Source organism: Geotrypetes seraphini, chromosome 16 (genome assembly GCF_902459505.1).
Source record: "Geotrypetes seraphini chromosome 16, aGeoSer1.1, whole genome shotgun sequence".
Lineage (NCBI taxonomy): Eukaryota > Metazoa > Chordata > Amphibia > Gymnophiona > Dermophiidae > Geotrypetes > Geotrypetes seraphini.
In genome coordinates this window covers 19,168,804-19,194,628 of record NC_047099.1, presented here as the reverse complement: position 1 = coordinate 19,194,628, position 25,825 = coordinate 19,168,804, and the positions used below count along the sequence as shown (strand labels likewise).

The following is a 25,825-nucleotide window of genomic DNA, read 5'->3' as shown; positions in this document are numbered from 1 at the left end:
CCGGCTGAATTTTGATGAGTTGCTGGCGCAGGCGCCATGAGTGACACAGAAGCACACCTCACGCCACCAGGACTCACGATATTTCAACAGCGCATGCGCACTCTAGGATTTTATTATTTATGATATAATCATGAAAATATAAAATAAAGCACGTAATATACATTTTAAAATATGCAAATTAAAACATATGTTAAGAACTTACTTAGAATTCCGCGAAATGAAGATATTGTCACAAAAAATTTTTTCAATAGTCTATAAACATTTCACTAAAGTATTGAAACTACTGAACTCAAAAGACAATAATCAAATGATCGTGTACGCAATCCTAAAATAAGAATCTTTTCTAATAAGATTAACACGTGTTTCATATTATCGAAGTAACACGAATATAACCGAACGTCGGGATAGCAATAGGTCTGTTCGTTTGTCTGTTCCAATCTACACCAATCTGCACTTTATTTATGCAAGAACAAACCAGAGCTTAGTAGCATAAGGCACATCAATATTTGCCATAGCAATCAGTGAACGTATGAACTATACTTTGGTGCAATCTAGTATATACAAACGAACAGACCCAATGAGCCGAACGCGTTGATCTTAACCAATACATTTTTATGTTTGTTTATTAGTCATATGCGTAGAATTTCTCCTTATTTTCGGTTCAGTGTTTTAGTGTTCATTGTTTTTAGAATAGTGTAATTTTAATTTTGCTAACAATTTGAATGTAGGCCCCTCTTGATCTTGAGGCCCTAGGCTGAAGCCTAGTTAGCCTATAGGAAAATCCGGCCCTGCCGACGGAGCCCTGGTACGGACACTTTAAAAGTATATCACTACTTTAAGATTTTAAAAAGTTCATGATAGCCCGCACCGCGCATGAGCAAGTACCTTCCCACCCGATGGAGGTGCGCAGTCTATCAGGTTTTTTTTGTTCCCGCAGAGCTAAAAAGTCACCTTTCAACGATCGTTAACTTTCTTATGCCTTCCCCCTCTCGCAGCTTTCTGACTTTTTAGTCAGACCCTTTTTTTATTCAATATGGTTTTCTTTTCATTAAAAAAAGAAAAGAAAAGAAAACAATGACTGAAATTAGTTTATTTTTCCTCATCTTCAGGTTTGACTTGATGGGGTCTCTTGGTTCATCTCAGCCTCCAACTTCAAGTTCGCTGAGGTGCTGTTCCTGTCCATGTCAGGCTGCTAACTGAGTTTTCTTCAAGTGACATTGTGTTCAAGCTTCTTCAAATCTAAGTCTTTTCTCTTCATCTTTAGGGGCTCGTACACCGTCCCGACTTTTGTTTTTGCTAAAAAAAAAAGGGGGGGGGGACTTTACTTTCTTTTCTTTTCTACAGCAATGGAATTTCTTCAGAAGCATTCGACACCGTCTTTGGAGTTCCCCGCACCGGATGTGTGGGGATGAAGTTTCAACACTGCAGGATCCATCGGGGTTGACTTTGGTGTCATAGTTTCTTTGGACTTTATCCTCTGGGGCACAGGTCTTAAGTTTGAGTCAAGTCATGCTGACCTCACATGAATCCCTTATGCACTTAGTTCCCATGCTGGTGAATGCCTCATTATTGGCCTCCTCATCGGGGACGATGTACCGCACTTTCAGTACAGGCGCAGAAGTTCTGCCTACCATACCGGTGTTACTCTGGGGCATTGGTTCAGTGAGTATTGACACCTTTTTTCCCGATGTTGACCCTAAACCATCCCAGTGCCGATCCGGTCTATCTATATCAACCAACCACCTTTAGGGTAAAGCTCTGAGTTTTTTTCACTGTGGGTGCAGACATAGATTTCTCCGGTGTTGACTCTGCCTATTATGGTGCCATTTTGGTATGGGTATATCTTGACACCGACTACTGGCACTATTCTTTCCTTTTTCTGGGTGAAGCTCGATGAATTTAAAAAAAGTTGATGTTACCACGGCTTCACCTGGAGTTGAATTCCGGTTCACGGGTATCGGTGTCGACTCTGACCTTTCCGGTGCAGATCCAGTCTGAGTGCATCACGACATCGACTATTTGCACCGTTGCTATATAATCTTTATAGCGTCACGAGATGCTCGAGGTTGTTTTTTTTACCAGGACATCGAATCATTGGAGCTCTCAACACCAATCTTCTGTATTAGGAATTCAACTTCATATACGGTCTTGTACAGTGTCTCTTCGGCACTGGCACTGATCTCACCTCATGTTCCAAATTTCAACTTGTCTTTGAGTCTCTTCTGGTGGAATCCTCATTCCAGATGTCTTATGGGGTGAGTGTATCTGCGTCCGTATCTCCTGGTTGAGAGGACTGGGTTTTTACTTCCCACTTCTATCTGAAGCATATGGTCAAGTACTTTTCAGACTACTCATCAAAAGCCTGTTCAGTCTCTTTGACTTGGTCCTCAGGAGCATAGCCTCAGTTTCTATTTTCCACTCAAAAATTAAGACTATCTGTTCGGTGTCGATATGGAAGGAGAACCGACATCGCTACTGCAAACCCAACGTGACCACTTATTTTTTTCATCAAAATGGGACACCTATTAATTCAGTCCCACCCCAAATCCCATACTAGCTCCACCCCAATTCTGCCGTAGCCTTGCTCCAATCCTGCCCCCAATTTCTTCCATTCATTTTTCATGTACACATAGTATCTTATTAATTCATAAAGGTAACCACAAAATTTAAAAAAAACAACACAAAACACACTATACGCAAAGAAAATGTTAATTATCATTTATATTTAGGGGGTTTCAAAGATGTCAAGGCAGATGACTTTAAAATATGCAATGTCTCCTCAGTAACTATAGAAAAATAAGACAAATATAGTGCAAAATATAGATAGCAGATAAAAATTCTCAAAACTGACTCAGTTTGATCACTAAATTGAAAATAAAATCATTTTTCCTACCTTTGCTGTGTGGTGATTTCATGCGTATCTGGTTGCGTTTCCTTCTGACTGTGCATCCTTTCTTTCATTTCTTTCTTTCTGCACTCAGGCCCAACAATAGTCCCTTTCTATTCCCTCCCTCCTTCCTTCCTATGTCCTTAGTGTCCCTTCCTGTGTCCTTAGTGCCTCCTTCCTATATCCTTAGTGCCCCTTCTTACGTCCTTAGTGCCCCCAGTGCCTCCTTCCCATGTCCTTAGTGCTCCCAGTGCCTCTTTCCCATGTCCTTAGTGCTCCCAGTGCCTTCTTCAAATGTCCTTAGTGCCCCTTCCTATATCCTTAGTGCCCTCAGTGCCCCCTTTCTATGTCCCCCTCACTGCCTTCCAGCCTTTGTCCCACCCCCTCCCCCTAAGCCAGCCTGCCTACCTCCCTCCCTCCAGCGCCCGATTCACGCCCCCCCCCATCGCCACTGCTTGCCAGCCTCTCTCCTCAGTCCTTCCCTCCCTCCAGCGCCGATTCAACACCTCCCCTCCCCCGGTCCACAGCTGCTGCTGCTTGTCGTTCAGAAGCCTTCTTCCTGACGTCAATTCTGACATCGGAGAGGAAGTTCCGGGCCAGCCAGGCAGCGATTGGCTGGTCTGGAACTTCCTCTCCAATATCAGAATTGATGTCAGGAAGAAGGCTTCTGGGCTGCAAGCAGCAACAGCTGCAGGCTGGGGGGGAGAGGGGTTGAATCGGCGCTGGAGGGAGGTAAGGAAAAAGGCTAGCAAGCAGTGCCAGTGGACCCTGAGAAGGGGGGGGGGGGGGTTGAATATGGCACTGAAGAGGAAGCGGTCGTCTGTCCCGTTGTCCCTGCGCACAGCTTTGGGATGCTGTCCCTGAAAACGGGACATTTTGGCGTCTCGAAGCTGTGTGCGGGGACAATGGGACAGGGGATCCAAAAACAGAACGGTCCCATTCAAAATGGGAAGTATGGTCACCTTATGTATACCGAATTAATATTGTCCGCAGCATCGTTTTCCGCTGCTTGACTCTACCTTCTCAGTAAAAAAAAAAAAAAATAAAATAAAAATCACATAAAGAAGAAACAGACTTGATCTTTTTCTGATATGGCTCTATAAGCATATTTTTGTTATGAAGCTTACAACTGACATCCAGACCTTCTTTCCCTGTTTGGGCCCTTGCATGGATGCAGATTTCATAAGAACATAAGAAATGCCTTCACCGGATCAGACCCTAGGTCCATCTAGTCTGGCGACTCGCACACGCGGAGGCTAATCCAGGTGTTCCCTGCTGAAGACCTTGTTTACCCGTATCCCTCAATGTGTTTTGTAAGAAGGTGTGCATCCAACTTGCCCTTGAATCCTGGAATGGTGGTCTCCGACACAACCTCCTCCGGGAGAGCATTCCAAGCGTCCACCACTCACTGTGTGAAACAGAACTTTCTGATATTTGTCCTGAGCCTGTTGCCCCTCAGTTTCAGTCCATGACCCCTTGTCCAAGTCACATTTGACAATGTGAATAATGATGTTTCTTGCTCTATTTTGTCGAATCCTCTTAGTATTTTGAAAGTCTCTATCATATCTCCTCGCAGCCTTCTCTTCTCAAGGGTGAACAATCCCAGTTTTCTGAGACGTTCATTGTAGCTCAAATTCTTGATGCCTTTTACTAGCTTCGTGGCTTGCCTCTGCACCCTCTTTCTTCAGGTGGGGAGACCAATGTTGGATACAGTATTCCAAGTGTGGTCTGACCATTGCTCTGTAAAGCAGCATTATGACGTCTGCCGATCTACTCATGATTCCCTTCTTTATCATGCTCAACATCCTGTTTGCTTTCTTTGCCGCTGCTGCACATTGAGCCGACGGCTTCAGGGTCTTGTCTATCAGTACCCCCAGATCCCTTTCTTGCTTGCTCTTTCCCAGTGCTGCACCTAACATTTTGTATTCATGTTCCTTGTTTTTTTACCCAGGTGCATCACTTTGCATTTTTCTATTTTAAACTTCATCTGCCACTTTTCCGCCCATTTCTCTAGCTGGTTCAAATCTCTCTGGAGTTCTTCTCTGTCCTTTTGTGACCCAACTGCCCTACACAGTTTTGTGTCATCCGCAAACATGACTAAATTACTTGTTATTTCTTCTTCTAAGTTGTTTATGAAGATATTGAACAAGATTGGCCCAAGAACCGAACCCTGGGGCACACGCTTGTCACTTTTTCCCAATCTGAGAACTTCCCATTTATGCCCACCCTTTGTAATCTGTTTTCCAGCCATCTGCCTATCCATCTTAGTATATCCCCTTCTATTCCATGGCTTTGTAGTTTCTTCAGAAGCCTTGCATGTGGAACCTTGTCAAATGCTTTCTGGAAGTCCAAGTATATTATATCCACCGGTTCACCATTATCGATTTGTTTGTTCACCTCCTCAAAAAAATTGAAGTAAATTCGTCAAACATGACTTCCCCTTCCTGAAGCCGTGTTGACTAGCTCTCATCAGGTCGTGATTTTCCAGGTGTTGCACTATGCTATCCTTTATTAGTGCTTCAACCATCTTCCCTGGAACCGACGTAAGATTCACAGGTCTATAGTTGCTCAGTTCTCCTCTTGATCCTTTTTTGAAGATTGGGATGACATTCACTATCTCCCAGTCGTCTGGTATTCGCCCGGTTCTGATTGATAAGTTAGCTAGGGATTGTAATAGTTCTCCGATTTCTACCTTAAGCTCCTTTAGCACTCTTGGATGAATTCCATCTGTTTCAGGGGATTTGTCACTTTTTAGTTTGTCAATCTGATAGTATATCATGTCCAATTCCACTATTTCTCCCTTTTATACTTTCCCTGTTTCGGGTATTGATGCAGTGTCCTCCTTGGTAAAGACAGATGCAAAGAATGAGTTTAGCCTATCTGCAATCTGTTTATCTTCCTTGATGCACCCTTTTCTTCCTTGGTCGTCGAGAGGGCCTACTGCCTCCTTTGCTGATTTCTTCCCTTTTATGTATCTAAAAAAGGGCTTGAAGTTTTTGGCTTCTTGCACTATCTTTTCCTCATAGGCCTTTTTGGCGTCTCTTACTGCCTTGTGACACTTCTTCTGGTCAACCTTGTGACTGTTCCATGCCTCCGTTGTGTGTTCACGTTTCCATTTTTTAAACGAGTTCTTCTTTTCCCTTACTGCATCCTTCACCTCTTTAGTTAGCCAAGCTGGTTCTCCTTTGTTCTTATTTTTCCTTCCTTTGGATATCTGCGGAATGTAGAGATTCTGTGCTTCAGTGATGGTATTTTTTAGTAGGGACCATGCTTGATCGACCGTTTTGATTTTGGCTGTCCTGTTTTTGAGCCGTTTTTTAACCTTGACTCTCATGCTATCGTAATTTCCCTTTTCTGTAGTTAAAGGTTGTGGTTTGAGTCTTGGTTCGTTTCCCCTTCCCGATGCCAATTTTAAAACTGATCACGCTGTGATCGCTCGTCCCCAACGAGACCGTGACCTCTACATCTGTTATCCTTCCAGTTATGCCATTTAGGACCAAGTCCAAGGTTGCGGTTCCTCTTGTCGGTTCTCCCACCATTTGTTCTAGGAAGTAGTCCCCTATCATTTCCAGGAACATTGATTCCCTGCTGCAGTTTGAGGTTTCTCGGTTCCAGTTTATCCCCGGAAAGTTGAAGTCTCCCATGATCGTTACATTACCTGTTCTACATCCATAGTTGATTTCCTCTATCATTTCTACGTCTGTTTCTTCCGTCTGTCCTGGGGGTTGATAGTAGAGGCCTATTTTTATGTCTGCTTCATTTTGCCTAGGAATCTTTATCCAGAGGGATTCCGGTTTCTCTTTTCCTTCCGTCTTTCCATGGTGTTTTCACGTATGTTCCCCAGGATTGACTTTTTCTGGGTGGCGGGAGCTAACAAGGGTGGAAAGCCTATCAGTTATTCTTCCCATCACTATACCTACTCCGCTGTTTTGCTGCAATGCAGGATCAACCAGGTGTGTTTGTTCTTTGCTGCCTTCCACTGTTCCACTAATGTTACAGGATGCCCTTCTGCAAGCATCCGGACTATCCAGAGTCTCCTACGTTCCTTTGTACTTCATGCCGGAGGTTTGGGAGTGGGTGTAGGAGAGGAGGAGGCCGCCCAATCCTTTATAGGATATTTTCTTCTGTGTTCAATGGCAACATTTCCTTCTTTTTGCTCGATCGGTGGGAATTTGTTCGTATAGTACACTTTGTGTGTTTTCATCACGTGGCCCTTTCTTGATTTTTGGGGCCCTTTAGCTGTGGTCTGGCTGTTTATCATCCCTGAGTTTCAGGGTCGGGAGGTTCTTCTCCCCAAATGTACAATTGGTTTTCAACACCTTTTCATTATCCTGTTGTTTAGCAACCAGGTGCACTCTTTTCAACCTTCCTGAGTCTCAGCTCTCTCAGTTTCAAGAAGCCTCCGATTTCTCTGTCATTCCTTTTGGCTTCCCGCAAGTACTTGCACTTTTCAGTAAATCACTGCAATTACCAGGTCCTTCTTTATGGCCTATCATCTTCTGTTAATGTCTGGACAGAGTGCTTGCTTATTGGGGCAACAGCACTCCGATCTAATGGTCTCCAGGTTTTCTTTACCTGTATGACTAGTTGTTCAGCAGTTTTTTCCTCTCAGGCAGTGCCTTAATGAGGTTTTTCAGTCTTTGGGCTTTTTCCTAGCCTTTTGCCTCTGTCTGCGCATGTCTCAACTTCAAACATTCTCTGCAAAGTACTTGAAGGTTCTCTTAGACCATATGGACCATTACTGACAAGACTCCATCTTCGTATTCCGAAGTGGAACCTTGCTCCTCAGTAACAGTGTACTTCTATGAGATCCTCTATTCAGCAGCAGCTTCAACGCTGTATGACTCCTCCATACTCTTTGGAGGTCTCTTTTTCACTTCCCTTCTCAAGGGGTGATATCAACGAACCGTCTCCTTATACCCGGGAAGCGTATCTGGATGTCCTTCTAATCCAAGGTCTTTATCCCATCATAGAGCACACCTTTTCATATTGACTTACTTTGTGCAGAAGGATGTATTGTTTCAAGTTTAAGTTTCAAGTTTATTAATTTTTAATATACTGACCAACAACCGGTATCTAGCCGGTTTACATCTTTTGAGCTCTGGAGCCCTTTTTTGCATGGACAATCAACTACCAAGAGAGCATTGACAATCAACTACCCAGAGAGTCACAGGTTATGTCAAGAAGCTCAGAACATCTGGCTTTGGGCAACTGCTTACCTTTTTCTCTTGATGATTGATTGTTTTTCCAGGGGAGCAGAACTCCCTACCAGTCTAACTCAGAGGAATTCTTTAGCTTCAAGGATGAACATCTAGCTCTACAGCTCTCCATTCCATTTATGCTCAATGGGGGACTCCACAGATGGACTTGTTGGTGACTCTCACCAGTCACAAGTTGCCCCGCTTTTGCTTCAATTTATACTCATTGCTCTGTCTGGGAAGCAGAGGCATTTCTTCTGGATTGGACAAACGTTTTTTCTATGCATTTCCGTCTTCTCCTTTTATGTTGGTGTCTTTGTTCATACTACACAAGGAGTCAGCCACCCTGCTTCTCATGGCTATTTGGTGGCCCAGATAGCATTGGCTCTCCCTTCTGCGCGGGAGTGTTTCAAGGGAAGATAGATGGAAGAGTTTCAGGGAAGACATGTAGATGTTGAAGAGAATAGGGAATAGCGGTGATCCTTGCGGGACTCCGCAAGTCGGTTTCCAAGGAGCGGACGTGGTGCCATTTGTGTTGACAGTATAGGAGCGAGATCGTAAGAAATTTGAGAATCACTCTAAAACTGTGGAGTCTATGCCTATCTCGGAAAGTTAATAAATTAGAATATTGTGGTAGACGACATCAAAAGCTGTAGAGAGATCAAATTGTAATAGGACAGCAAACTTATTACAAGAATGAAGTTGTTGCACCTTTGAAATTAATGAGACCAGTAGGAATTCGGTGCTGAAGTTGGGTCTGAAGTCGTATTAATAAGGTAAGAGAATGGAGAATCTATCTAGGTAAGATGAGAGCTGGGTAGATATGATGGCCTCTAGCATTTTGGTCAGGAGAAGGATATTTGCTATGGGACGGTAGTTAGATGGTGAGGAAGGGTATAGATCAGCTTTTTTCAGTAATGGGGTCAAGGCAATATGTCTCATTTCTGCACTGAATAGGTCCGATAGTAGAGCAGAGTTTATAAGTCTGGTGAAGGATGAAATGGCCTGCGTGGGAATGTTCTCGTATAGGTGAGAATGGAATGGATCCAGGGCACATTTTCAGGATTTCAGTTTGAGACAGAGTTTAGAGATCTGGGATTCAGATACGAGTTCAAAGGCAGTCCAGGATCTGTCTGCTGGGATAGGTAAGAGTCGCTGGGAGCCAGAGAATTGTAGGAGACTGCTGGTGGGAAGTGAAGACCCTAGGCCTTCACAGACAGACCACTCAACTCTCTTTATGCTGATACAAATAATATGAGTTTTAATAATCAAATAGTAATAGCTTACAGGAACAAATCACACAGCATACAGAGTGATAGAGCATACACCAGGCTGGCCAGACTGATGGAGAACTTCCAAAGAGTTCTGAAACTGCGGTCCAGGGAGTTTCTTTTTTATGATTCTGACAGCTCTGGCCCATGTTAGTGCAGGTTACATTTCATACTTTCATTGGTTAATCATATTCATTATCTCATACATTAAGTTATGGATTGGTTAATATAATTGAGTGATTATGTGTCACACCTTTTTTCATCTGCTCCTCCCTCACTTCCCCTTAAATGTCCTTTTAATATACCAGTTCCTCTTTAGAACACCTGGGCCTAACGGTTTTCCGGCTCTGTGGTTAGCCTTCTTGTACACTTCTGTCCGTGGTTCATCTTTCTTCTGGTGAAACTTTCATAAAGTTATCATGCTGCTTATATTTTTCATCAGAATTGGTTTTCTCTCTAGCTACGCCCTCTGGTTGCCTCTGCTTCTAAGAAAAAGCAGAAGTGCCTTTCAAAGTTGACAGTGTCTTTCAGAGTTGGCAGTTTCTAGTCAGAGAGCCTATTTTGCTTTTTCAGCAACCATTTTAGGTCTTAGCTGTATTGGCCTTGCTTTGGCTTGCTACTTCTGTGACAGGGAAATTCTCGGGGGTCTTCACCTGAGCTTACAGGACTTTTTCTCCCCTTCCTCAGAAGGAACTCCTTATGGTAGTGATCTTTTCTTTGAAGAATTTTGCTAGGTCGTCTGCTGATGGGGTGGAGGGGGGATTGGTGGAATCGTTTTTAGAGGTTAGAGTGCGCCAGATGTTAAACAGTGTACTACTCTGGTTGTTGGATCTGGAGATTTTATCACCATAGAAGTTCTTCCTTGCTTTTTTCAGTACTGTGTTATAGAACTTGATATTGTCCCTCCAGGACTGTCTGTCCGAAGGGGATTTAGATTTTTTTCCAGTGGAGGGTAAACCTCTCATTGCTCACCCTTTGGTTTCCAGATTTATGAAAGGACTTTTCAATGTGAAATCACCTCTCAAGCCTCCTCCAATAGTTTATAACCTTAATGTAGTTCTTGCTAAGTTGATGAAGCCTCCATTTGAACCAATGTCTACGGCTCATCTCAAATATCTTACCTGGAAAGTTGTTTTTCTCATTTCACTTACTTCTGCCAGAAGAGTAACTGAACTTCAAGCATTGGTGGCAGACTCACCATTCACTGTGTTCCACCATGACAAAGTGGTTCTTCGCACACATACAAAGTTTCTGCTGAAAGTTGTCACTGAATTTCATCTCAAACAATTGTGCTTCCAGTATTTTTTCCTAAGCCTCATTCTCACTCAAGAAAAGCAGCCCTTCATACTCTGGATTGCAAGCAAGCTTTGGCCTATTATCTCAACAGAATAAAGCCACATAATCTCCTCAATTTTTCATCTCCTATGATCCTAACAAGTTGGGGCATCCTATTTTCAAGAGAACGATTCCCAACTGGTTGGCTTCCTGTATCTCATGCTCAGGCTGGACTGCAACTGGAGAGTCATGCCACATCCCATAGAGTTAGAGCTATGGCAGCTTCAGTACCTTATCTTAGATCTACCCCTATTGATGAAATCTGCAGACTTGGTCCTTAGTTCTTACATTCACCTCACATTACTGTCTGGAATCTTTTTCCAAAAGGGGTGGGTACTTCAGCCAGTCAGTATTACAACATTTATTTTCCTAAACGCTAACACTCCCACCATCCCATTCTGGTTAGCTTGGAGGTACCCACATGTGAGAATATGCTGCCTGGGATAAAGCACAGTTACTTACTGTAACAGGTGTTATCCAGGGACAGCAAGCAGATATTCTCACAATCCACCCTCCTCCCCTGGTTGGCTTCTTAGCTGGCTTACTGAACTGAGGGATCATGCGCCTACATCGGGCGGGAAGGCACTCGCATATGCGCAATGTGGGCTATTGCAAACTTTCTGAAGTCTTAAAGTAGCGATGCACTTTTAAAGTGTCCGTATCGGGGCTCTACCAGTGACATCACCCACATGTGAGAATATCTGCCTGCTGTCCCTGGAAAATAGCTGTTACGGTAAGTAACTGCTTTCTGGACCTATGCTAGATCTGATGCTGCTTTGGGGTCCATAGAATATTGAATGCCCTGGATAGCTCAGCCATTCTTAAATGGATGTCTCCATGGGGGAGCTAATGCTACATATGTAAAATTCTTCCTGGTTTGAAAAAAAAAAAATTGGAATACTTGATGCAAGAGAGTATATCCTCTTGATGTGGGGGTATGGTTGTTATTTCAATATCAGTGTTGTTATATGTTCATTTTTTCATCAATTTTCTTTGACCAGAGCAGACTAAGACTGGTTAGGGACTATAACTTTGTAGATCCTATTATAAAATACAGTACTAGCATGTCCTTTCTAAATGTCCACTCTAAACCCTTGAAGACCTCTTTGTAGTAATGTAACTAGAGTTTAACCCTTGTACTGTACTGAAAAAAAAGGTCACACAGAGCAAATTGTGTTTCCTTTTTAGATGTTTCTACATGTGGCAGCAGTTGTATTAATTACAATGTGTATTAATTCTACTACAGTGAAGAAGTTGGCTAACATCTTAGGTAAGAGAAAATCATTTACTTGAAGAAAATATAAAATTATTTTGCTTCTGAGTTGTAGTCTGTGCTACTCTTAGGGTGTTCCTGGCAGGCACTGGCAACAGGTTGTAGCCTGGATACATGAAGGATATGTGGTGCTAACTTTGAATTTTGCCTCATCTTCAGGGCAGCTCCGTTACTGTCGGGAGTTGCCCCAGCAGAAGCCCAGTGATCGGCCGCAAGGAGGAAGTTGGAGAGGATATGGAAGATGAGCTCCACCTCCCGATGTCCCTTGTGGCACAATGCGCTGCCATTTAGGGCAGCACGCCTACCAGCGCCTCGCTGCTCGGCACGATGCCTAAGGCTCTGGAGCGTCGCGAGGTTCCAGCGACGCTCTTTCCTCTTCTCTTCGGCATAGCTGGGTATGTATTCCGTCCATTCTTAATATGGTCTGCCCCAGATCCTGGAGATTCTGAGAATCCTGGAAATCCTGGTTTTAACCAGACCCCCGGTGGCTTCGCACAGAAAAAGTTTGTCCCGGTTTGTACTGTTCTCTCTGCCAAGAAGGTTAGATTCTCTCTGCTCTTCTGGTGAAACTTTGAGTTTTTTATAGGACCTGCTCAGGCTTTGGACTTTCTGAATTCATTGTCTGAATCCCTGCAAATGCCTTGGGGATTCAGATTGCAGCTTTTTGGACTGTAGATCCTACTTGTGGATGTTTTCCAGTGGCTCGGGTTCATGGTTAATGGACCTGAAATTTCTTTGTGGATTCCTATTCGAGACCTGGTCATAGAACCATTATATAGGCTGTCCTGTGTAGATGGACAGTATTAGAGGTCTTACTTTTCATTATTTTTGGAGTGTTGGGTTATACAGGGTAGGGGGTATAATGTTCACTGGGGAAGAGTGAACACTAAAGTGCTCTTCATGTGGCACTATGGCCCATGTATGGTGCAGGGGAATACGGAGGGGGGACAAGGAAGCTCTTCTTGGAGCTTCGGGGATGAAGGGGAGGGCGGGATGGTAGATTCTCTAATTTGGACTAGGTTGGAGAGGTGGTGGACTATTGAAATTGGGTCTGGGAGTGTTGGAATTACTGTAGATCTGGATGTGAGGTTATGGTTAGGAGGAGGTGGATATAGGCTGGGGTGCCTACCTCCCAATGGGATGTTTTCTGCTAATAGGACTGGGGGTGGATCGCATCTATGACTCGTAAAATAATATCCTGGAATGTAGGGGGGATTCACTCCCATGTTAAGCGCAGCAAGATTTTGTGTACACTTCTTACCCATAACGCTACTATACCATTACTTCAAGTAACTCAGTTGAATAGCTTAGAACATCGTAAGTTGGGCACATGGTGGGTGGGAGATTTCATTGACAACCCAGCAGTCCAGAAGAAGGCGGGGGCAATTCTGTTTTGAAAGGGTTTTACTGTGGAAAAACATTTGATCTTGGTGGATGAGAGGAGTAGATATACAGTATAGTGGCACATGTTTCTGTAAATTATCAGGAAATGTTATTAGTCAATGTCTATGCTCCAAATACTTACGAGAAAAGTTTTTTTTAGAGATCTCATCAAACATACTCAGGCTGCTGATACAGTTCCCATTATTATGGGTGGTGACTTTAATTCTGTGTTTGATCCATTAATGGACAAATCCACCCACACAGCCCATTGACTATGCTAAAGGTATCCCGTTGTGTTCTACTCTGGATCTTCTGGATTCGTAGAGATTTTTCCACCCTGAAGTCAGAGTTTGCACACGCAGCTCCTGATTGGTGAGGCCTGACATTAGTGCAGGAAGAGGCGGTTGGAGCATACCGCAAGTGATTTCCTTTACTCGCCGATGCTCCGGCTGCTTTCTCCTGCCTCTCAGGCTCCCTGCCTGGTCATTCGCAGTCGGAAAATACCGTGAATGACCAGGACCGCAAATCGTCGACCACGAATGACTGGGGGAGCACTGTATAGAGCGAAAATCAATGTGGAACAAGAAATTAGAAAGGCCGTATCAAACATGGTTCCAAGGTTTGAGAAGATTTGTAATGAACAGCATCCATCTCACTAGTTCTATCAATATTTTTTGTGATTTTTTTTTTTTATATTCTATAGCTTGGCCATCCTTAAGGTAAGCCCTGGCGTGCTTCCTCAAACGGGAGGAAGTCCCTGTAGTGGAGAGCTTACCTTGTGGCTAATGAACAGAATGGCCCCACACAGGTAAGTATCAAAAATAATGAACTCAAATTTATTTGTCATCTAGTCTGGGCCAAACAGAATAGAAGAAAAGCAAAAGTCCAAAAATAACAGTCAACAATAACTGGAAGCAAAAATATGTTGTACTCATCAGCCTGGTCTGATTAATTCTCCAAGTGTTCAACTTATGTCCCAGGTAAGTCCTAATTCCTTGTGGTAGCAATAGAACAAAACTCAATTCAGTTTCCAGTAGTCTTTAATCCAAACACACAAAAAAACTTATCACTTTTGCAATGTTGCAGATCTTCACTTCTCCCCAGAGTTCGGGAGCAGAAGGTTGGCGGATTTGCCAAATTGGTTCCTTGTCAAGGCAAAGAACAAAATAAACCCTCAAATCCCACCACTAAGATGTTGGGCAGATCCTGCCCCAACCTTCAGGGTTTTTCCAACTGCCTCCCTGCAGCTAAGCCTCAGCTTGTGGTGGCCATCTTGGCTCCAAAAAAACCTTTCAAACAATCAGAATAAATTACTAGCAAACTTCCTTCTAGCAAACACAGAAAACTCACTTCTTCAGCAGTGGCTTTTTCCAAAACATAACAGCAGCTAAATAATTGTCCCAGCAGCCAAACATTCAAACCCCCCCAAAAAACAGAAAAAGAAAACTTTTCAAAAACAAACACACAATCCAATTAGCTTACTTCCATTTCTTCAGGAAGCACAAACTCTGGCAGAGTACTCCAGTCCATCTCCTCTGGTTTCTCTGGACTTCTTCTTCTGTCTCTTGGCTTAGCATTTCCACATCTGCTGGCTCTTGAAGAGGTGGTGGCTCTTTCAACATGAGAGCCTCCCGGGGCTGCTGCTTTCTCTGAGACAGCCAGCTCTCTAAATGCTGGAGAGCTGCCGTGCCCCGCCCAGCCCTACGCAGGGAAGGGCCTTCTGCAGCTGAGGCTGCCTTCCAACCTGTTTTGGTCAGCAATTTAAAAGATGGAGTTTTAAAGGGACCAAACCAGTTTTCCCAGGGCTATGCACTAAGTCCTGCCTGAACTCAGCCTGAGCTTTATGGTCCTGTTCCTGCCCTGCAGGAATATACTGGTCAGCTCTAACCAGTTTCACCGGGCAATCTCTGGGGCTCCTAACTGGCACAAGGCTGGAACGGGAGTCGGGCTTATGACAATTCGTTGAATTTTTTTTCAAATAAATAATTCAAGATTAATGTGATAAACTTAATGATAAGTTTTAAATTAATAAACATCTCAAGCTAACAACTATCGGGTATATATTAGATTACAGAACTATAATTTAATCTGGGGAGCTGTGGAAAACTTTGAAACATTAAGTGAGCCGTGAACAGAAAAAGTTTGGGAAGCACTGTCCTAGAGGAAAGGAGGTATAGGGGTGATATGATAATTGTTTAAATATTTGAAAGGTTATGAATATGCAAACAATTGTTACATTGCAACACAAGCTATGAGTATATCTAATATGATATAGTTTCAAGTTTCAGGTTTTATCTGTCATCACTGTGCTATGTTACTATATTCTTTTCCTGTGACACTATGAAATGCCTTTGCTTAATTAACGCAATTACGAACATCTTTAATTAAAAAAAAAAATCAATCTCTTGAAAAGGATTAGGTCCCAATTATTGCCCCACACTCTCTCTCTCTCTCTCTGTCATTAGCAAGACAGATGCATCTGGGGACAATATCTTAGAGACAAGAAAAAATCTCCCAAACATGTCCAGTTTATTGTCAGCTTTACAACCCTTTTATATCATTTTACATGAGTCAATGTCGTCAGCATGTGACATAAATACAAACCATATATGGACACAGGTCACATGAAACTTTAAAGAAATAACAAACATCTTTCTATCTAAAGGCCAAAGTTTAAAGGTGCTTTGGTCAGCAGAGCCTTTTTCTTTATCTAAAGCTTCTTGCAAATACGATTATGAAAACAATTGAATTCACTTCACATCAAGATAAGAACACACATCTTCTCAAACATAAAATGGCCTTCCAGTATTTCAGAGAAGGAAAAACAAACAAGGTCTGGATTTACAGCTCCAAACACAGTTGAAAGAAAACTACACGTGTCCCTTCAATCCCCTCTTACGACATGAAAATGATGTCATAAATGCATAGCATGAGCTTGGAGGGAGAGATACTCTAGATATGTCTCTCAAGGAGGGGTTTTAAGGGCTGTAATACGAATAACACAGTGCATGAATAGTCGAAAAATTACATAAGAGACAAGAGTGCAGATAATAATAGAGATTATAACAATAAAAAGGTCTTTTACCCAACCCTGCATTCAACTAAAGTATTGATCCCAATAATTAGATAAACCAGAGTTACGTTTGAGATCAGCAGAAAGGTCTGCTAATTTCTGAGTGGCCATAGTAACTTTTCCTGTAGGACCCGTATTGTCAGGAATAAAAGTGCAACACAATAAAGTACTGGGAAGAATTTTACAGACACCCCTCTTCTCAGCTAGAATCATATCCAGGGCCATACGATTTTGAAAACCATCTGAGAAGTGGAGCCTAATTGATCAGCAATACCTTGCAAGGCATCCCTAGAGTAGTTCACAAAGCGTTGCTGATTATAATAAATTTAATTAATCCAATCGACATTCTTATTAATAAAGGGAATAAGGAACTCAAACCCAGCCTTAACCTGATCTTGGGCCTTAAATTCATCTGGGACCCCTCTTGGGACCCCTATAGCATCTATGTATACATGCAGATCAAAACTACCCTGTGTCTGATTAGAAACAATTACCCTTATAGATGGTTTCAAGTTTCAAGTTTATTAGGTTTTTATATACCGCCTATCAAGGTTATCTAAGCGGTTTTTACAATCAGGTACCCAAGCATTTTCCCTATCTGTCCCGGTGGGCTCACAATCTATCTAACGTACCTGGGGCTATGGAGGATTAAGTGACTTGCCCAGGGTCACAGGGAGCAGCGCAGGGTTTGAACCTACAATCCCAGGGTGCTGAGGATGTAGCTCCAACCACTGCGCCACACACTCCTTATGGTAACGGCAATGTCAAGCTTTTTCTGTCCAGGCAACAAAAGATATTTAGAACGCCACAGTGCACAAAGGGGATAGGTAAAATTAGAGGAGGTAGATAGATCCCGTAAGAAAACTGATGGGTCGGATAGCTAGACCCACCCTTAAACCACATGCCCATAATGTACATACCTTCATCAGTAGGTCTAGGGTTGTCAATAGTAAGAGAAAGCTTAATAATTTGTGCAGGAACACTTTTCCTATAACAGTTTCCAACCTTACGAAGGGTCCTATGAATAAGCAGTGATTTACCATTTTGGTCCACTTTTTTCAGAGTACTTTCTGGTTTATAAGCCCAGTCAGTATCAATATTCCACCCTACTGCTCCCCAGAATGCACACTTATCCCCCCAACGTGAGTCAGTAACACATATATATACATATGTCTTTAGTTTTAGGAATGTCTGAGGACCAATGGCACAGCCTTGGGATATCAATTGATGAACAGTCCACAATGTCACAATACTCAAAAGTGAAGGTGACTACGTGCACACTGCTGGAAGTATACCAAAGGGTAGTATACTGTCTGTCTTTCTGGATTCCAATTGAAGGGCAGCCCTTGCGAGGAAGTCCAGCTTGACGTCGTGTTCGCAAAGAGGTGCCGGGGGTGCTGTTTACAGCAGGAGTGTCATTTACAGATGGGTATGGGCAGAAAGTGTCATGGACCCAGGACACATCATCCCTGTAGACCCAGTTAGAAGTGATCCATACAGGAAGAAAATCTAGCAGCAGCGTTGCCAATAAGAGAATGATAAAGTTGGTGGAATGCTGCAATGAAATCATCATGTTGTTCCACTGGAGGAGGTGAAATCTGCGCAGGGAAGACTTGCTTCTGGGGTTTTTGGCTAACCCTCTTCAAGCGACTTGCATGGATCCAAACAGGAAACTCCTCAGTGAGTGCAGCGGGCCTGGTCACAGGGAAAGGCCAAAGGGAAATCCGTCTGCTTACGATCCTTGAAAAGCTTCTGGACGATAACTTTGTCACCAGGCTGGAAAAAATGGGTAGGAATCTGTGGAGAGAAAGGAGAAGTGCAAGACACGTTTCTTTGAACAAGCCCTAATATTTCAATGAGCTTTCGGACGTATTCCTCCTGTATCAGGGACTATCACTACTCTCAACTATTGAGGGTTTGTCTACCCATGGGGAGGGGAAAGGTCATCCCGTGAGAATCTCAAAGGGAGAGCAGCCAGATGTCTGCGCATACAGAAAGAGATACACCGGGAAAAGAGTCCAAATATCATTCAGCAGCTGTACTCCAATGTGATCCAAATAAGAGATAGAAAACAAGAGAGAAACCATGTTGCCTGTACTAAATGTGGCAACATGTGACAATACCAATACATTTACTTGGTATAGCTATGGCAAAAGAGAGACAATATTCAGTTACTTAAGGTTCTTAATTTAACATTCCAAAAAGATATGTTTTTGCGTGCTGCATATAACTTATGGCACTTCAGAGAGACCATACTGATGTACTGAATGTATTCAGAAATATATACTGAATGGAGCACCACAAAATAAACGCTGTATAAAGTAAAACTTTTTCTTAAACATATAACCCCTAACTAAACTACATTTAGAATATGAAAGCTATAAGTAAAAGAACATTGCGCCGTTAGGCTAGTAAGAAGTGGAAAAAGAGCTCTAGAAATGGCCAATGTTATGTATCCTGGGGTACCCACTAAACTAAAGCAAGTAGACATGACACAGACAAAACAAAGTTTTAAGCGTGAAGCTATTATTCCATCTGTCAAGTGTGCAGGGCTGAATTTAACTCTGCAAATAAACACATTGATTTAAAAAACCAAAACTACAAATAATGTATATCATAACCATCTCATATTCGGAAAAAGGCATAAAGCTAATGTCTCTTTGGAGCGTCTCTATCTCTGCAGTGATAAAGAGGACCCTTGGAAAACATTAGAAATATCTGTGCCAAAACTGATTTGGGATGGCTATGTATATATCCGAACTACTGCTAAGAAAAAGAAAAAACATTTTAAATTAGCAACATCCTAATTTCAGCTAAAACAATAGAAAGGAATTGTGTTTTCCAATTTGTTTTCAAGTCACAAATGTGCCAGCTGTAGCTATCGAGCTATATATATCTGTATCAAGAAGCAAAAGGTCAAGAATGAAAATATCACTAGCAAGAAGTTGAAATGTCGAGCGAGCACTATGATAAACAATACCATGATATTGGGCAATGAATAAGGGAGAGCTAGCAGCTGGTATCCAGGGTTTCCCCTCTTTGCACCAAAGGCCGTCCAAAAGGGCGGCTTTGGGCACCTGCCAAATGCCAGGCATCAAGTTCAGAGGGGGGTAACAAAGGACTGAAGCTGTGAAAAAAAGAGAGGAAGAGAATCCTGTTCACCCTTGAGACCCAGAAGCCTATTTAAAAGAAGGGCTTAAACATCGTGAGAAGTGTGAAGGGTAGTGGGGTGACCAAGGGTCAGAGGAGTAACCATCTCTACCACCATAGCACATTCAGCCAGGGCTCTCAAGCAGGCAAGCATGCCTTGAACTTGAACAGGAGTGACTGTAGAAAAAAAGGCAACATAGTGTAACTTACCGCCATGTTCTCCCTTCATGGTGTTACAATGGTCCCGAACAAAGAGATGAAACATATGGGCATAATCAGGAAGACCCAGGCCTGGGCTAGAAACCAAAGCACATTTCAAATGTCCAACATTTCATGAGTCCATCTGATAAGATCAGTCATTTCAGAACCCAGGGTCTGTCTCAGAATCTGGTCATAGAAGGAACAATCAGAGATCCATGGGCGGCAGTAACCAATCATATCAAGAAGAGTATGCATGTCTTTCTTGGTAGCTGGGCGGGGCAGACCCAGAACAGCAGCAATGCGGGAAGTGCAGATTTTCCTCTGACCATGAGACAGGACAAAACCCAGGTATTTCACTTCAGATTTACACCAGTGCAGTTTATTTCGTGACACCTTGTGACCACACACAGACAACCATTGTAAAAGGTGCAAACTATCAGCCTGACAGGTCTCCTGAATTATGGAACACAAAAAGAGGTACAGGATGAGGACAGAACCATGAGGGGCAGTCCATGGCTGTAGAATAGCCCGGAGGACAATGGAGAACACCACAGGGGAGTCAACATAGCCCTGTGGCATTCCACACCAGGTATACTGTTGCTTAAAGGTGAAGGCAAAAAGGGGCTGAGAAGCCTCATCAACAGGGACTAAAAAAAAACAACATTCTTTAGGACAATGACAAAAAAAAAAACATTGGCTGCCGGTGGAATGGAGGAGAGGAAGAAAGGAACATCAGGGACAATGGGTGCAATGAGTATTACCAAAACATTAACAGCCCTAAAATCTGGGACGAAGCGGGGGATGCCATCAGCTTTGACAACAAGAGCGATGGGCGTATTGTAAGAAGAGATGGTGGTTTTGATAATACCGGAGGAAAGAAAAGTGACAATCAGTGGAATCATGATTATCACAGTACTGCTTACAACATTGTCAGTGGAAGCCCAAACCGGGAAGTCTGGGGGAAGGGGCAAAAGCATTCATGCACGGACCCTGATAATGAAAGCAAAGAACATCAAGTCTGGCAATCAAAAGTGCATTTGTACTTTATATAATTCAAACTGCCAAATAGAAAAATATGGCTTTCAGTCAGAAAGAGAAAACCAGAATCGCATTCCATAAGGTCAGTAACTAGGTATCCAAATAAGCACAGAGAAAATTTACAACTTGCTAATCTTCTAAAAACAAAACAAAATTTTGCCAGCACAGAACTCAAAGGAAGCAGCCGTAGAAGAAACGCACAAAATGAGTCAGGATCAAACTATTGTATGTTCGAAAGGGAGACAAGAAACAGTTCTTGTGTACAAGCTGCGAGGGAAAGATCTTAGACTGATTCAAACACCGCTTGCAATTCATTCCACATAACAGCATGTCCTACCTCAGTGTTAACACAGTCTCTATGGTTGTTGTGTAAAACACACTAAATCACAAATAGTCAGTCTTACTTTGTTTAAGAGTACAGACAGTCAAAGTTCACTATGTAAAGAGAACAGATCTCAAGTGTCTGCAGTCAAACCTCAGAGCAAATCATAGGGAGAGACTTCTGTGCAGACTATCATTGAGCAAATGTTCTCTCAGAGAAACTATTCAAGTGAACAATTTTGACTGATATAACCAAAGACAAATTTTTTTCAGTGCTTATTGCTTAAGTGATTGTTGATTATAATACTGAAAAAATACTTAGCTTGAGTCGAACTTCACAACCCAGCCCGCCCAATAGATATAATCCAATAAATCCAATATCCAATAAGACGGAAGATCTCCGTTTCGCCCGGAAATATATTATATCAGGCTTCTTCAGAAAATAAGGATTTGGTCAAGGACAGACACTCTTGGACCATCCATGACTAGCCACAGAGTCAAGCAGCGGTATAACTTTCAACCAACAGCTCGAAGCGGCAAACGCAAAACCTCAGTGTTAAACATATAAACAGTGCAAACGTATACGGGAAAGGATTGGTGACACAGAAGGATGTAGGCTGAAGGGAGAGTGTCACACACACTGGCAACATAAGCCTTACAAGTCTCATCTGTCTAGGAGGGGGAGAATCCTAAGTGCCTTTATGACTCATTACAAAAACAATATAACAGTGCAAAAATATTCGCTTATCTTACCTTATAAGCGAGGTACAGTAATAAGAGACAATAAAATCGTATACTCTATACAATTTTTTAACCTCACAAATGACAGAGTGGGCAGGGGGTTCTATAAATAATTTCATTCTTCCCGAAAGAATGGCAGCTGCTTATATTCACAAGGAGGGCTTCCCAAAAGTACCCCGAGATTTTTCCCCAAAAACACTGTAATAGAACCCAAAGCTTGAACTTAAAATAAAGGGTGGGAACAGGACGCCAATACCAGTGAGTATTAAAGAACAGAAAAAATTCAGAAATACTCACAAAATATTGGTGATGTCATCTGCCCCTCCCGGGTGGGCCCCCAACTGAAAAGGATTAAGTCCCAATTACTGCCCCACACTCTCTCTCTCTCTCTCTGTCATTAGCAAGATAGATGCATCTGGGGACAATATCTTAGAGACAAGAAAAAATCTCCCAAACATGTCCAGTTTATTGTCAGCTTTACAACCCTTTTATATCATTTTACATGAGACAATGTCATCAGCATGTGACATAAATACAAACCATATATGGACACAGGTCACATGAAACTTTAAAGAAATAACAAGCATCTTTCTATCTAAAGGCCAAAGTTTAAAGGTGCTTTGGTCAGCAGAGCCTTTTTCTTTATCTAAAGCTTCTTGCAAATACGATTATGAAAACAATTGAATTCACTTCACAACAAGATAAGAACACACATCTTCTCAAACATAAAATGGCCTTGCAGTATTTCAAAGAAGGAAAAACAAACAAGGTCTGGATTTACAGCTTCAAACACAGTTGAAAGAAAACTACACGTGTCCCTTCATCTCTCACTTGTAATTTTTAACACCTAATGTGCTAAAACTGTTATTTATTTATCTATGGGAAAAAGCTTACAGCAAATTAGACTAAGTTGGTATGATTTTAGTTTGAATGATCTGCAGAAGTGTTCTTTACTTCAATTTTTACAGGTACTAATATTCCTTTTTTTTAGTTCATTAATTTTATTGAATATTATAAGTAATATACAGAAAGCAGTTCAAATACATAAAAATTGAATAAGAAATAGTGATGTAGAAACAAAAGAAACCATAATTGCTGTTATTTGCATATAGTAGATTAGTAAGAAGAATTCAGAGTATTTGAAACTGCTAAGAAAAGAAATAGAAAGGATATAAAAGCAGAGAAGATGAATTGAAATAAAAAAGAAAAAAGAGAGATAAAGAAAGAGAGAGAGAAAGAGAGAGAGGCAGAAGTGTCTACAAGGCAGAATGAACATATGAATCTAAGAATGACCAAGGTGATTTATTTTGCACCAAATTTGTAGATAAACGAGATATCGTGTTCTTTTCATATGCATATGATTCGAATTTGTGGTACATGCTCAAGGAGTTCCACCAAAAGGTGTAGTCTAGTAGTGTGGGTGACTTCCAATTTTTCAAAATGTGCATAAGAGCTGTCACAATCATGGTGTCAATAAGTTTAGGAGGACAGTTTGATAGTGCGAAACAAGGGTGTTGAGAACGAAGGATTATAATGTCTATGGAAATAGCTTCTGAACATTTGGTAATAGATTTTATGGTGTCCCAGATATGAATCCAAAAGGAATGAACCATAGTGCAGTGAAGAAGCATGTGATCAAGAGTTCCAGGCTCTTTCAAACAGTTCCAACAGGTAGGGTCTTGTTTCAGTTTCGCTTTCCACATTCGAAATGGAGTCCATACTACATTCCACATAACAAAGAACATTGATTGCGAAACTCTTGAGGATAATAGAGGACGATTTGTAGATGACCAGAAGAGTTCCCAATCTATTTCAGAAAGCGTGGTCTTTAGAATAGAGCCCCAATGGTTCATGGATTGAGGTGTAAAGGTGAAGGTGTGATCTCTTAAGATGCTATAAAAAAGAGATATTGCCCTACCTTTCAGTAAAGCCAAAATAGACCAGTGACGAATAGTTTGTTGAGAGGTCATAAAGTCAGGGCGTATTTGCACATTAGCTAGTATTTCAGTAAGCGTAAGCCATTGGGGATATATAGAGGATGGGAGTGAGTTTATAGAACAAAAAGTATCAAATGGGATAAATGAAGTGGAGGAGATCAATTGATGAACAAACCACACCCCTGCCCGTTGCCACCTCTTCCATGAAAGGGATCTACCCTTATTTTGAATTTTAGAATTATTCCAAAGGGACATAAGTGGGCCTTCAGCAACAGAGATCTCAGCCGCTGCATCTAATAGTTGAAAAGCATGTTGCGTTGCACTCAACAAAGAATATTTTCTCAAGTGTCTAGGTATCGACACTGTAAGGAAGCAAGAGAAGTGTAGTGGTGCACATAAAAAGCTTTCCATTTCAAACCATGCTGGTTTATCCTGTGGATATGAGTCAACAATCCAGTAAGCTCCGTATTTGGCTAAGGAGGTGATGTAGTAATAATAAAAATCAGGTAAATTTAAGCCCCCATTAATCTTAGAGGCCTTCAGCTTGGCGAGAGCAATACGAGGTTTTTTCTTGTTCCAAATAAATTCAGTAATTTTCATATTAAGCCAATGAAAGAGTGATTTATGGCAGAGAAGGGGAAGCATAGATAGAGTATAATTAATTTGTGGGGCTAAGGTACTAATATTCCTAATATAAAACTTTTGCCTTTCTATAGGTTTAAATGAAATTTCAGCCTCAAAGCGTATGGCAATGTACAGTGCTGTTCAACATATAAGAGAAAGTCAGTTCAACACATTAGCCATATTGAAAATGGATAGATTTTTAGCAGATGCAAACTGGCCAATGGTTGAAAATGCAGCAATAATTGAAGACCCATATGAAACTACAGAAAATAATGTGAGAATTTGAAACTTTATTACATTTTATTAAGTGGTATTGTGTATTTTTAAACAGTAGATCATTTATCCTAGGATAAGCAGGCAGCCTATTCTCACATTCGAGTGACGTCGTCCACAGAGCACAGTACAGGTAGTGAAATGTGCACCAGCACTTTAAGAGCTTAAAAATTTTCAGTACACCCGCACTGCACACATGTGAATGCCTTCCCACACAATGAGAGCATGCAGTACCTCAGTTCTTTGCTTTCCGGGGAGCAAAGTGTTTTCTAGAGCTGCATTGCCTTCCCTCAGCGCATTTTACTGTGAGATTTAATTTTCACAAATACATTTCTTTCATTTTTTTCTTCCTTTAATCTTTGTGAATCTAAAAAAAAGAAGACCTATTCTTCTGGTCTTATTTCATTCCTTTTTTGATGTCTGGGGTCTCACTTTTGTGTTCAGTGTGGTTTTTTTTCTTTCCTCTATAAAAATGAAGTGTGATTTTGCCACTCAAATTTTCCCATCTGTGTCTGAGACACTGAGCGGGTTTAAAAAATGCTGTCGGTGTCAGCATCATGACCAGTACATCAAGTGGACTCCTATATCTGTTGTTCCACCCTCTTCAAAAATGTGTGCTAAGACCCAGTGACTTTAGCAGGAAAAAATTTCTGTCTCGTTATGGAAGAAAAGTCTCAACCCTCGGTACCACTGGTGTCTACATCAACATCAGACATCCCTGCAAGCATGCTAAGAAGTCGACTACTTCCCAGCCAGTGTCACAAGCCTCTTCAGCCTCGAGTCCCTCGATGCATGCCAAATCTTGACACCGATGTTCTTCTGTGCAGGTTCTTTCTTACTAGGTGTGCATCCTCTTCGAGGTCTCCCACCCCTCGACACCCTGCCATACCTTTGATACCTACTTAGTCTCAGGTATTGGTGAAGGATCTTTGATCCCAGGCCATTGACTTCCTGTGCAAAGAGATTGTAGACATGTTCAAACTAATCTCCATGCCAGTGTCCAAACTGACCTCATCGGTACCAGCCTAGCCTGAGCGTAGCTCTCACAGGCTGCAAGGTACTGCTTCAGAATCTGCTCCTAAGCATTGCTCTGATTCGCATCAATGTTCCTTAAGTTGAC

The 25,825-nt window shown here is 42.0% G+C and overlaps 1 protein-coding gene across 12 annotated transcripts in view; it reads left to right on the top strand.

Annotated features, from left to right (window-relative positions):
- The window catches only part of LOC117350768 (sodium/hydrogen exchanger 10-like), a 753,575-nt gene that overhangs the window by 187,599 nt on the left and 540,151 nt on the right, over window positions 1-25,825 (top strand). For all 12 annotated transcript variants that reach the window (XM_033925346.1, XM_033925349.1, XM_033925353.1 and 9 more), the window contains 2 exons: window positions 11,880-11,961; window positions 24,525-24,706. In XM_033925346.1, coding sequence (XP_033781237.1) covers window positions 11,880-11,961; window positions 24,525-24,706 — 264 coding nt within the window. The remainder of the gene's footprint in view (window positions 1-11,879; window positions 11,962-24,524; window positions 24,707-25,825) is intronic.